Consider the following 12,766-nt stretch of genomic DNA (forward strand, 5'->3'; position numbering starts at 1 on the left):
CGTCCTTGTACAATCAGCTAATGAAAACAGCTTTTCTTGGCCTACTTTAACTAAACGTGTACACCTCTACCAAATTTCCTCTAAATCTCTTTTACTCCAAGGAGAACAATTCCAGATTCTTTAACCTAACATTATTGTTAAAATTCCTCATCCCTGAAATCAATCTTTGCACACATACAAGGGCCTTCATGTTCCTCCTAAAACGTAGTGACCAGAACTGGACACAACAGCTGTGGAGTAAATGGAGCTTTATATAGGTTTACCATAATTTCACTACTTTTATACTCAATATATTTATTTACGAAGCTCATGCTCCCACTTAGTTTGTTAACACTTTCAAAGATCTTCACGCATGAACCCTGGCTCCCTCCGTCCTTGTACACTAAGATCACCTGCAACTAAAACAAAATATGCTGGGAAATCTCAGCAGGTTTGACAGCATCTGTGGAAAGAGAACACAGACAAAAAACGGGCAGAATTCTCCCCAAAAAATTCTAAGTGTCGAATTCACGTGAAAACAGGAGTAACTCATGCTGGTTTTTTCAGTGGGAGTTCAGATAAGAATCTCCCACACACTGTGCACTGCAGGGGCCACCAACGTGAATATTATTAAGTTTCGGGGGTGGGGCATATACCTGCTGGAGAGGCTGAAATCAGCGTGCTGAGTGGGCTCCTGCACAAAGACCGATCTGTCAGTGCCAAGAATGGCACATGTGCAGCAGCCTCGCACTGACGGCCCCCTTGATCGCTGTTCATGTAAATACATTATTCATGTAAATTGAGTCTGTGTCTTATAAGTTCTGTTTGTGAACAGAATTCCCACTCACCTGAAGAAGGGGCTCAGAGCCTCGAAAGCTTGTGTGGCTTTTGCTACCAAATAAACCTGTTGGACTTTAACCTGGTGTTGTTAAACTTCTTACATTGTAACAAGCCAAGGATGGACATGTGGACAGTGCAGCAGGATGGTGTGTTGAAATGGCAAGTGACAGGAAGATATGAGTTCTTCTTGTGGATGGACCAAAGGTGCTCTGCGAAGCGGTTACCCAGACTGCATTTGGTCTCTCTGATGTAGAGTAGGCTACATTGGGAGCAGCGAATGCAATAGACCAGATTAAAGGAGAAGCATGTGAAGCACTACTTCCTCTGAAAAAAGTGTGTTTGGGCCTTAATGTGAACCAGATCGAGGGGATGTTTGATGAGTGAGGTGGTGGGACAGTCAGTGATGAAGTGTGAGGGAGAGGCATTGGAGCAGGCATCGATGATGAATGATGGGGTAACCCATGATGAATAAGGGGGATGGGAAGAAAGAATCAAGTGGCAGCCGTGAAAGGGAGAATAGAATTTTTTAAAAATTTAACTGTGAGACAAGGGCTACATTTCCAGCATTTATTGCCCATCCCTAGTTTCCCAAGGACAGTTGAGAGTCAACCACATTTGTTGTGGCTCTGGAGTCACATGTGGGCCAGACCAGGTAAGGACGGCAGATTTCCTTCCCTAAAGGACATTAGTGAACTAGATGGGGTTTTCCGACAATCGACAACGGTTTCATGGTCATCTGTAGATTCTTAATTCCACCATCTACCGCGGCAGGATTTGAATCAGGGTCCCCAGAACATTAGCTGAGTTTCTAGATTAATAGTCTAGCGATAATACCATAAGGTTATTGCCTCCCCTGTACAACTTACACAAAATAATGAAAAAGCTGAGTACGGCTGACCATAAGAGTGACTGTAATCTTTTGGCAATTTCCCAAGCATTTGATATTGTTCTTGTGTGAACATCTTTAAGGAACGTATGGTTTACCTGAAATGAATCAAGTATCACAGGCTCTTCTGGATTATGTGGCTCTCTTGTCGTAAGTAAAATTTTCCCATCAGAGTATCCAACTGCAATTGGTTTGTCTTCACTGTACCAGGCAATGCACTGAACAGCAACTGACAATAATTAAGACATTTATTGGGTTACAGCCCAAAAAGCACAATGCATAAAACAGAACTGGACAATCTAAATCCATTAAAGCACTGATAACTGACACAATTGGATATGTGCAATGCTACTTATCCTTGGGGAGGGGAGCGTAAATACTTGGCGTTAAGCAGTTTTATACCCATCAGAATTACTTGATAAATAAGGAAACCCAGTAATTTGCCCACCTGAACCTATCTTATGGTATGAGTACTTGAACTTCATTTAGAAGGTAAAGGGATAGATTTTGTTCAATACGATAACCTCAATATCAAACACCAAGTTCATGCCACTGAAGGCCTCACTAGTGCGTGTGTGAATCAATGCAATTGAGAGGATGGACTCATGACCTATTTCCAGGATTCTGCAAACGCGGTCCTGGCTGCTAAAATGACACAGGCTTCTGTTCATCCTTGTTGTGAAAATGTGCCATATCCACAATCAAGTAGCTTAGGTTGGAAATGTAGCAGCTGGTAATGACATACGCAAACATGCTTCAGGCAGCAGTTTACAGACTGCTGCATTAAGTCACCTCTCTGCAGAATTAAAATATATGAAAACGGGTGGTTGTGACTGACTTCCTATTCATGGTCTGATCCCTCACTCCAAATGATCAACTCTGGAGTCCCAAGTTAGCGTGCTGCCCACCCTGGGTTGTTGACAAGTGTCCCACCAGTCATCTGCTGTTTGCCTGATAGATGCTTTATTCGGTATCTTTAAAAGTTGGGGGATGGGAGTTGGTGAATCATGCACTTCCCCACTGAAAAGTGTAAAATCCATCCCATAATTTTATTTAGGATTTTATTTTAAATTAGGCTTTTCAGGGTTAGCTTTAATCTGGTTTACTTTAGTATTACACTTGATTATCATATCAAAGTCTTCCGAGGGTGAACATTTCATGCAATATTTATAAGAAGGAACTTGAAGATGTGGCATACTAACTATAAAACAGATTGGCTTGTACAGCAAATCATGCAGAACATAATACAGGTGTAAACAATGTGATATCACTGCTCTATGCCTCAAAATAGTTAGTCTGAAAAATGTTCATTGAAAAAAAATTATCCCGTGAACTGTCAAACCCACTTTGGAGAAGTAGTCATGTGAAACTTGTGTTTAGCCGACTCCAGAATGGATCGTAGAAGCAGAAAACTAGATAATTTTAGGAATATCCTGAGTGTAAGATCACAAAGTGGTGCTTCTAATGCTGAACTAATGAGGATGAGTTCAAGAATATTAGAGTAATATGCTACTGATGGAGACCATTCAGTCCATTGTGCCATTGAAGTCCCTCATAGGCCTGCAATTGTTTCCCTTCAAGTGTTATCCTATTTCCTTTAGAAAGTCACTACTGAATCTGCTTCTTTGGGCCTTGCAGGGAGCATATTTCAGATCACAGCAATTGGGTTGTGTTTTTAAAAAAGTTTACTTGTTCTCCATGTCTTTTTGCTAATCTAATACTCTGACACCATCCATATATCTAAGGAGGATTGGAAAACTGCAGCCAGAATATCTAAAATGTTCACCCTAACTCATCAACCTAGGATGCATTCTGCCAGACTGGGTGACTCTCCTACTTTGAGGACTATCAAGTTACGTGTCTCTGCATTATCTATTTCCAACCCAACTCCCCCAGCCCCCTCCCCAACTCCTCCCTTACTGCTACACTGGTATCATCCATATACTACAAGATAAATTTCTCGTAAGAAATGATGAGATGGGTCATAACTTGAAGAACCTCGTGGAAGGCCAAGCTAAGCTTGTGAACTTTGTATGGTAACACCTGGAGCAAATGCAACCAAAATACCAATCGGAAAATATTTGACGAGAATTGCTAAGACTTTCGTCATTGGAATGTCAACACGATGCCATGAAATGATAGGATGTAGGTTGAAGTTGTCATTATTTGAACATACCATCTTTCCTCTGACAATGCACCAAGTCAATCGTGTCAGAAACTGATGTTTCTGTAACTTCAATGCAGCCAACCGATCCATCCAGTCGACCCACCAATAGAAACTCAGCTTGTCTGTCATTCCCTTTGCTTAAAAATGGTGTTTGAACATCCACCCAGGCTAAGGCAGTTACCCAGGAAGGCTGGGTCTTCATGTGGATTTGGTTCCCTTTGAAAGGAAAAAAAAAGTTTTGTCAACTTGCAGAAAGCAGAAGTATAGACGAGGTTGACAGAGGGCAAAAGAAAAGCTTGAGGAATAGAGAAAATAAGGAAAAGGTTAGGCATAGGAAGGATACAAGCACAGTGGCCTGAATTCTACAGTCAATGGCAAAGCAGTGGTGGCATCGTTGACTTTGACGAAAGCTGCCACGAGGATCCAGCAATCTCTGCACCGTGGACTTCCCATTTCCTAATACAATATTGATTCTGGCTCCAAGGAAGGTGATCTCCTGCCGTGCAGCAAAGCGATGTCAACAAGCAGAGTAACCAGCCATTACTTTGAAATATTTTCACGACAGCAAACCAGGAAGTAAAGTGCACTCAATTTCACTTTCGATTAATTTTTAAATCAACAAAATAAATCATTGGGACATACACATGTGATTAAGGCAGAGGCTGAAATTATGAAACAAATATTTAAAAATGTGAAGTTCTATTAGAAGGAAAAATTAAATTAATGAAAATCGATGGAAAATGTTGACTTTCCATAGTATAGAATTAGCTTTTCTGGGCCACTGACACTGTTCAGCAGTAATTATGAACTGAGCAAATTCAGTTACCTCATTCAACAAGATGTAACTTTTTTAAGCCAATTGCATTGAGAATAATGGTGTGAGAGTGGAGGTTCTAGTCAGTTCAGGGAGATTGCAGAATCACGGATAGCAAAGCCCAGATTTGGCATTTCTCTGCACTTCAGTTTCAGCCAAGTAACACCAATGTATTCTGACAATTAATACTGCTAAATCTGGACCAATATGACAGAGTAGCAAAGAAATACCCACAAATAGAGATGTACACATTATCAAACTAGAGATTTTTCAGAGATTTGGTATACTAGAGCAGGAAGTGGTTTCTGGGTAGGAAAGTAAAGGATGTGTGATATTTAAAAGGGCGAACAAAGAACATAAATAGAAAAAGAAAAAATCCATTTGGCCCTTTAAACCTGCTCTAACATTCAACATGATAATTACTGATCCTTTGCCTCAAAGTCATTTTCCTGTCCATTCCCCAAATAGCTTGATTCCTTGAGGGACCAAAAATCTGTCTTTCACAGCCTTAAATATGTTGAACAGCAGAGCATCCCCACACTATGGGATGGGGAACTCCAAAGATTGACAACGCCCTGAGTGAAAAAAAAAGACGTGTTGCTGAAACTTTTTGTCTTGCACTCATCAGGACAAATGTAAGAATGCCAAATTACAAACGATCAAAACAATTTATTCCAGAAGAGATGGTGCTGATTTGTTGGTAAGTCCACCATGACTGGCCGAACGATGGAAAAGACAACAGGAAACTATAGGCTCCCCAAGCCCTCGGGTAAGTCAAAAAGACTTGAACATCATTCTTTTGTTTACAGAGAATGGATTCCTTACACTTCTAGCAAGCGTGAATGAGCTAGGTTACAAGCTTGACTGATTAACTTAAATTGGTTGTTAGTGTGGCTATTAGCACACTCAGGACTGTTCAACAGGTGCTGCCCAATCGCAGAATCACATCTAACAGTAGGTGTGTTGCTTTGAGCTTTGCAAGCACAGGCTGATTGAGTTCAATCTATATTTCTGCCTATTATGAACAATCACAAAAATATGCTGATTGATTCGACCAGCCAATCATTGGGGCATATGGCCTATGTACTTGGCATTGAACCGGCAAGCTTGTAAATGGGGTCTTCACCATTTACTGATGCAGAAATAGAACACATCAAAGCAATCCTGTGGGATAATGGTCATCCTGATCAGATCATTGCTCACTGTGTCACACGCAAACTTGCGAGTAGGCCAAAGGCTTTCACTTTCAGACCTGAAAAGTGCCTGGTCTTCTACAAATTATCCTGGAGAGGGAAAGTTTAAGCAAGCATATGAATTTCAGTGTCAGTGTGAGACAAGCAGCATGTTCTAACGGCTGGCTGATTGAATCAAACAGCATGTTCCTTCGATTGTTTGTAATGGGCAAAACAAAGATGTTACTTCACCAGCCTGTGCTTGCCGAACCCAGAACAAAATGTCTACCGTGCTGGCCCTCTCTCCCTGAACATTCTTGCACTTCAGGTAACAATCTAATTCCCCCATGAATGCCTTGATTCAACCTGCCTCGACTATACTCAGACAGTGCATTCCATATCCTAACAATTCGCTGAGAAAGATTTTTCTTATGTCACCATTGCTTCTTTTGCCAATTGTCTTGAATCTGCACCCTCTGGTTTTCGTTTTTTCACCAATGGGAGCAATTTCTCCCTATCTACTTTTTCCAGACCCTTCATAATTATCAAAGTCCTTTCCACTTTGGAAAACCATAGACCCCTACAGTACAGTACGTTCAGCCGATTGAGTCTGCACCGACTCTCCGAAAGAGCATTACACCCAGGCTCTCCCCTTTGCCCCATCCCAGTAACCCAGCGCATTTACCATGTCTAATCCACCTAACCTACACATCTTGGGACACAAAGGGGCAATTTAGCATGGGCAATCCACCTATCCTGCACATCTTTGGCCTGTGGGAGGAGCACCCGGAGGAAACACATGCAGGCACGGGGAGAACCTGCAAACTCCACACAGACCCAAGGCTGGAATCGAACCCGGGTTCCTGGCTCAGTGATGCAGCAGTGCTAACCACTGTGCTGCCCTGTCCCAACTTCTTCAAATAAAAGCAAAATACTGTGAGTGCTAGAAATCTGAAATAATACCAGAAAATGCTGCATAAACTCAACAGGCTTGGCAACATTTATGGAGGGAGAAACAGAGTTAACATATACCACCCACATGAAAGAATCTGGTGAAGTTGCCTTATGTCTAGTTTTAGAATGTTTGGCCAGTTATTCATGAAATGTGATGCCAAGTCTACATTGTTTTATAAAGCAAATTCCATTTCCCTTTGTGTGCAACAATGAATAAGCATTAACATTTTCAAATGAATATTTGTTCAAAATTCGACCTGCTTTTTATCAATAGTTTTCACCTTGGAAAAAGGTGACCATCTTACTGTTCAGAAAGAGATATTCTCATGCTTTATGCCTGGCAGGCACATCTACTTGTTTCTGCAACCATGGTGAGACCACATTTAGAGTACCGTGAACAGTTCTAGCCTTTATATTATGAGAAGAAATAGAGGTACTAGTACGAAACAGGTTTACTAAAACGATATTAGGACGGAGAGAGTCTGACTATTTTCCTCTAGGGGCTTGCTAGACGTCCTTAAGATTATGAGCGGATTTGTTAGAGCAGATGCTGAAAATATGTTTTCCACTTGCAGATGAGACAGAACTAGGAGCCATGAATTTAAGATAACCACTAATCCATTGAAAATTCAGGAGAAGCCCCGTTACCCAGAGGGGAAGTTAGATATATACACAAAAGAGAAAGCAGTCGAAGGATGTGTGGATGGGGTTATTTGAAAAAGGGTGGGAAGAGCCTTGTATGGAAGATAAACACAAGCCTAGGCTTGCTACACTTGTCGACCGTTTCTGTGCATTAAATCCTTCTAGCTACTTTGCAATCAATTTGGCCTTTAGACATTTTGACACATTAACACATCAATATAATGAAAATCATGTTCCAAAAACGGGAGTGTATACAATGAATTATGTTTGTTATTGGTTTCTTACCGTCCACTAGATATATGTTGATCATTTTGTCTTGTGAAACTGCCAAGAATCCACCACTTGCACTCCAGTGTACAGGAGACAAATTGACATCATTTGTAGGCGTACACGGCTTCTTATCCGAGTCCTCGCTGACGGGACCATAAAAAGGGCAATAAATGGAGATTTCACAATTATTACCAAAATTGCATTGTCATCTCCTAAACATATAAATAAAACGATACAACCCTGATAATTATGGGAGAGGATATGGGAGGCTGTTTTGAGACTAGGCTTCCCTCAGTCCCAGACAAAAATTGAATCATCGGGTATCAATTTTTTCCCCCTCGAGCAAGTGGACAAGAGGAGAGATTATCGACCAGGCTGAGACATGTTGGGGAAGGTGGCGAACAAAAAACACAAAGGGAGATCGGAAAGAGAGAAGGATGCACTGGAAGGGTCAGGTCAATGAGAGATTGTGGCTGGATGGTGGAGTTGGTCTACTGGTTGTTTGTAGGGGGATGGAGGTTAGCAGGTAAGCTTGATCCAGCAGAGAGCTGGAAAGGTACTGGATCCAGCAGTCTTTACCTCCTGCTTGCTGCTGAATTTCCCAAGGCCAAGAAGGCCAACTGGCCAGGGTGAAATTTAAAGTAGAAATTACATCTGAGGAACCAACCTCGTTATAATACATCTCTTGGCGCAAGTTGGTTGCCCCCTCCGCCCCCCCCCCCTCCCCCGCGCGCCTCAATTAAAATCAGAAGTAGGTGGGTTGAAGTTGAGTTTTAGATTCTTAATATTATTACATCCCACCTGATCCAAACTCACCCATTGTTAAAATTCCCATCCACGTCAGCTTGGCAGCATGTGGCACAGTGGTTAGCACTGCTGCCTCACAGCGCCAGGGACCCGGGTTTGATTCCCGGTTGGGTCACTGTCTGTGTGGAGTTTGCATGTTCTCCCCATGTCTGCAAGGGTTTCCTCCAGGTGCTCTGGTTTCTTCCCACAGTCTGAAAGACGTGCTGATTAGGTGCATTGACCCAAACAGGTGCCGGAGTGTGGCGACTAGGGGAGTTTCACAGTAACTTCATTGCACTGTTAATGTAAGCCTTACTCATGACTAATAAATAAACTTTCAACCTGGCCTGATGATAGCACTTCAGGATCAAACTTCACTCCAGGACTTCAATATGTAACCTAACCTGATACTTCAGTACGGTATTGATGGAGTAATGCATTCTCAAGAATTGTCATACAAATGAGACATTCAACTTTTGCCTGCCTAGACATAAAGGATTTATAGAACAGCAGGGGAGTTCTGGAGACCTGGCCAGCAATTATCTTTCAGCCAATACTGTCAGAACAGATTAACCACAAAAATAAAATACTGATGCTGGAAATCTGAAATAAAAGTCCTAGAAATTTTCAGCAGGTCTGGCACCATCTATAGCAAAAGAAACAAGTTAACGTTAAAGGTCAATGACCTTTCTTCAGAACTGGATCAGATTACTGGTGAAAACAATAGGCAAATGGCAATAGTCACTTAGCCCTCTGATTGTCATGTTCTAATTCCCCTTTTCTTTCTTAAGTCTGATACTTTCTCCCCATCCCTCACTTTCTTCCCTGTCTAACGCTCGAACCATCAACTGTGGATCAATGAGATGATGTGGAGATGCCGGCGTTGGACTGGGGTAAGCACAGTAAGAAGTCTCACAACACCAAGTGGAGAGGATCTCCAAGAAGATTGCGCATATCGACATGATCAATGAGATACCAGGATCAGATGAGGAAATCAGGAAGTTTTGTTTTGGGGGAAAAGTGGAATTAGTGGTGAAGCATCATCAGTACTTCAATCAATAAAACTGCCACAAGTGGTCCTGGTGCTTGGACATACAACAATACGAACAAGGAGCAGTCGTAGGCAATTCAGTCCCTTGAGCCTGCTCTGTGGACTTGCTAATGTTGAAACAAAATTGTTGATGAATCTGCTACTCATTTCTGGAGTGTATTACAGCTTTCAAGACATACACCAGCTGCTGAACTTCCAACAAGTCTCTCAATATTACCTAACTATGCATCACAAGATCAAGTTTTGTTTGCAGAACCCGTGTAAACATACCAAGCTTTAAAGCAAACAGTTTGCATTAAAGCAACTGTGTTTTTTGTTAAAGTCCACAGGCGAATGGTTCCATCCAGGGCACTTGTGGCTAACAAACCCTTGGCTGACCAGGAAGAACTTACGACCTGTTATTGAAATCAAAATGGACAGAGATTAGACACTTCTTACTACTATAAGAACATAATTATTACCATTATCCATTTGTGGTTTACTAAAGAGATAAAGGATAGTATCAGAATAAAATAAAATAAGGTTGCAAAGAATAGTAGCAAGTCTGAGGATTGAGAACATTTTAGAAACCATCACAGGGTCACTAAAATGATAGAAAAGGGAAAAATAGAATACAAGACCAAACTAGTCAATAATCCAAAAACACAAAAGTCCTAGTGTATTGGAAGTTAGCAAATGTAACACCATTATTCAAGAAAGGAGGGACACAAAGCAGGAAGGCTGCAAAGAGATATAGTCAGGTTAAGCAAATGGGTGACAGAATGGCAGATCATAGAATCATAGAAACCCTACAGTGCTGAAAGAAGCCATCTGGCCCATTGAGTCTGCACTGACCACAATCCCACCCAGGCCGTACCCCCACATCCCTACATATTTACCCACTAATCCCTCTAACCTATGCATCTCAGGACCCTAAGGGTCAATTTAGCATGTCCAATCAACCTAACCCGCACATCTTTGGATTGTGGGAGGAAACCGGAGCACCCGGAGGAAACCCACGCAGACACGAGGAAACTCCACACAGACAGTGACCCAAGCCGGGAATCGAACCCAGGTCCCTGGAGCTGTGAAGTACAGTGGAGTACAATGTGGGGCAGTGTGAAGTTATTCACTTTCATCATAAGAATAGAAAGGCAGAATGTTTTTTAAAAGATGTAAATGCTGATATTCAGATAGAATTGTAGAAGGAAATGCAGAAAGTTAGCATAGAAACATAGAAAATAGGAGCAGGAGTAAGTCATTTGGCCCATTGAGCCTGCTCTGCCATTCAATAAGATTGTTGCTGATCCTCTATCTCAACGCCACACTTCCATGCTCTCCCCATAGACCTTCAGAGTCTAGAAATCTATTTTCTCTTGCCCAACCTATCAGGGCAATCCATCCCCCCCACCCCTGCCCCGATTACCTGTAAAGACTCGCATTCCAACCATTATTTTGTAAATTGAGTTTGTGTCTTTATATGCCCTGTTTGTGAACAGAACTCCCACTCACCTGACGAAGGAGCAGCGCTCCGAAAGCTAGTGGCTTTTGCTACCAAATAAACCTGTTGGACTTCAACCTGGTGTTGTGAGACTTCTTACTCTGTCAACAAACACCAGGGAATACCCCCTCCCAACAAGCATCGGGGCAATCCCCTCACCCCCCCCAAACAAGAATTAGGGCAATGCCCCCCTACCCAAAAAAAAGCATATGGGTTCAATTCCTGTGCCGGCCAAGGTTATTCATGAAGGCCCCACCTTTTCAATACTGGCCCCTCGCCTGAGGTGTAATGATCCACAGGTTAAAATCACCACCAGCTCTTCCCCTCAAAAGGGATATCAGAGTATGGTCACCTAGGGCTGTAGGACTTTACTTGCTTATTCAATTTCCTTGTGAAAGCTCCAATTGTATCTTCCTCCATCAGATTCTCAGGTAGTGCGTTCCAGATGCTGAGCACTCGCTATATAAAAAGGCTTTTCCTCATGTCACCGTTGATTCTTTTGCTAATCACTTTAAAAGGGTGCTCCCTGGCTTTTGACTCTTGCACCAACAGGAACAGTGGGCAGAAATTTTCCATTTCTTCACCGAGTACTGGTTGAGGTGAGAAAGCGACGTGCAGCTCACTGGCTGCACAGTCGACATTTGTCACCATGTTGTGTAGCACTCTCTGCAAAAATAATCAAGGCGTGGCCCATGCTGTCATGCTGGTGGGACAGGGCTGGAAAAAGCTGGCAATGCCAAGAATCCCGAGGTCAGGGCATCCTTTTTAAAGGGTGCTCGGATCTCTGATTAAAAAAACAGGAACTCCCTCACCCGCACACAGAGACCCCACACACACAAACTACTCACCCACCAGGCACTGTATCTATCTGCACGCCTGTTGTAAACCTCACCAATATGACTGTGGTGCATCGATACATTGGGGAAGCCCTTTAATGTTATTGTCATTTATTTAAATAAGGTTCCTGACCTTTCTGGACAGGTACCTCGTCATTTCGCTGCTGGTGGGAACCTGAAAATGAGATCTCACTGGTGAGATTCTCTGCATCCTTCCCGAGGTCTAGTGCCCAGAATTAGGCACAGAATTACCAGATGAAGTTAAACCAGTATTTTATCAATGATCATAACTTCCTTGTTTTGTACTTTATGGGCCCGATTTTACCAAAACCGGGCGCGAAATCGCGGTAAAGTCGGGCATTCAAAATATATATCCCCCCCATCCATATTTTGACATATTTTCCCAAATTTTTGACTGTCAGGTTTTTAGTTCTTGCGATTATAATTTTGACATTATCTTCCAAAGGGAATTCCTCTAATTCTGTGCAATGTTCAGATGAAAACAAGATTTAGTAATCTCCTTGAATCTTATTTCCAACCAAGTTCCACCACGGGGACAATTCTTCCAAGTTCACCACAGGACTCTGAACATTTGAGCATCAACAATCCAGTTACAGATCACAAATGTATTATACAGGTCACTAATTGCTCACTAGGACACTGTAGTTTAATTACCTTTCCCATAGATAATTAGGCAGCACAAAGAGGATGCTACATTATTTGCAGTTTGCAAGATTCTCCCAAGTCCATCCTCCCCTCTGCTCTCTCTGCTGTTTTTTCTTTCACGCCCGGGCGCGCTGTTTTGTATTTTTTTCGAACTGCGCATGCGCAGTTCAGTGCTCCAATCATCCCAGCAGCGCTAAGCCCCGCCCACTGCTCGGATCGGACT

The 12,766-nt window shown here is 42.4% G+C and overlaps 1 protein-coding gene across 10 annotated transcripts in view; it reads right to left on the reverse strand.

Annotated features, from left to right (window-relative positions):
• The window catches only part of LOC144499695 (putative E3 ubiquitin-protein ligase HERC1), a 297,885-nt gene that overhangs the window by 80,304 nt on the left and 204,815 nt on the right, over nucleotides 1-12,766 (reverse strand). For all 10 annotated transcript variants that reach the window (XM_078222046.1, XM_078222037.1, XM_078222064.1 and 7 more), the window contains 4 exons: nucleotides 9,832-9,956; nucleotides 7,740-7,867; nucleotides 3,882-4,088; nucleotides 1,804-1,934 (listed from right to left, as the gene is read on the reverse strand). In XM_078222046.1, the coding sequence (XP_078078172.1) occupies nucleotides 1,804-1,934; nucleotides 3,882-4,088; nucleotides 7,740-7,867; nucleotides 9,832-9,956 (591 nt within the window). The remainder of the gene's footprint in view (nucleotides 1-1,803; nucleotides 1,935-3,881; nucleotides 4,089-7,739; nucleotides 7,868-9,831; nucleotides 9,957-12,766) is intronic.

Source organism: Mustelus asterias, chromosome 1 (assembly GCF_964213995.1).
Source record: "Mustelus asterias chromosome 1, sMusAst1.hap1.1, whole genome shotgun sequence".
In the NCBI taxonomy this organism is placed as follows: Eukaryota; Metazoa; Chordata; class Chondrichthyes; order Carcharhiniformes; family Triakidae; genus Mustelus; species Mustelus asterias.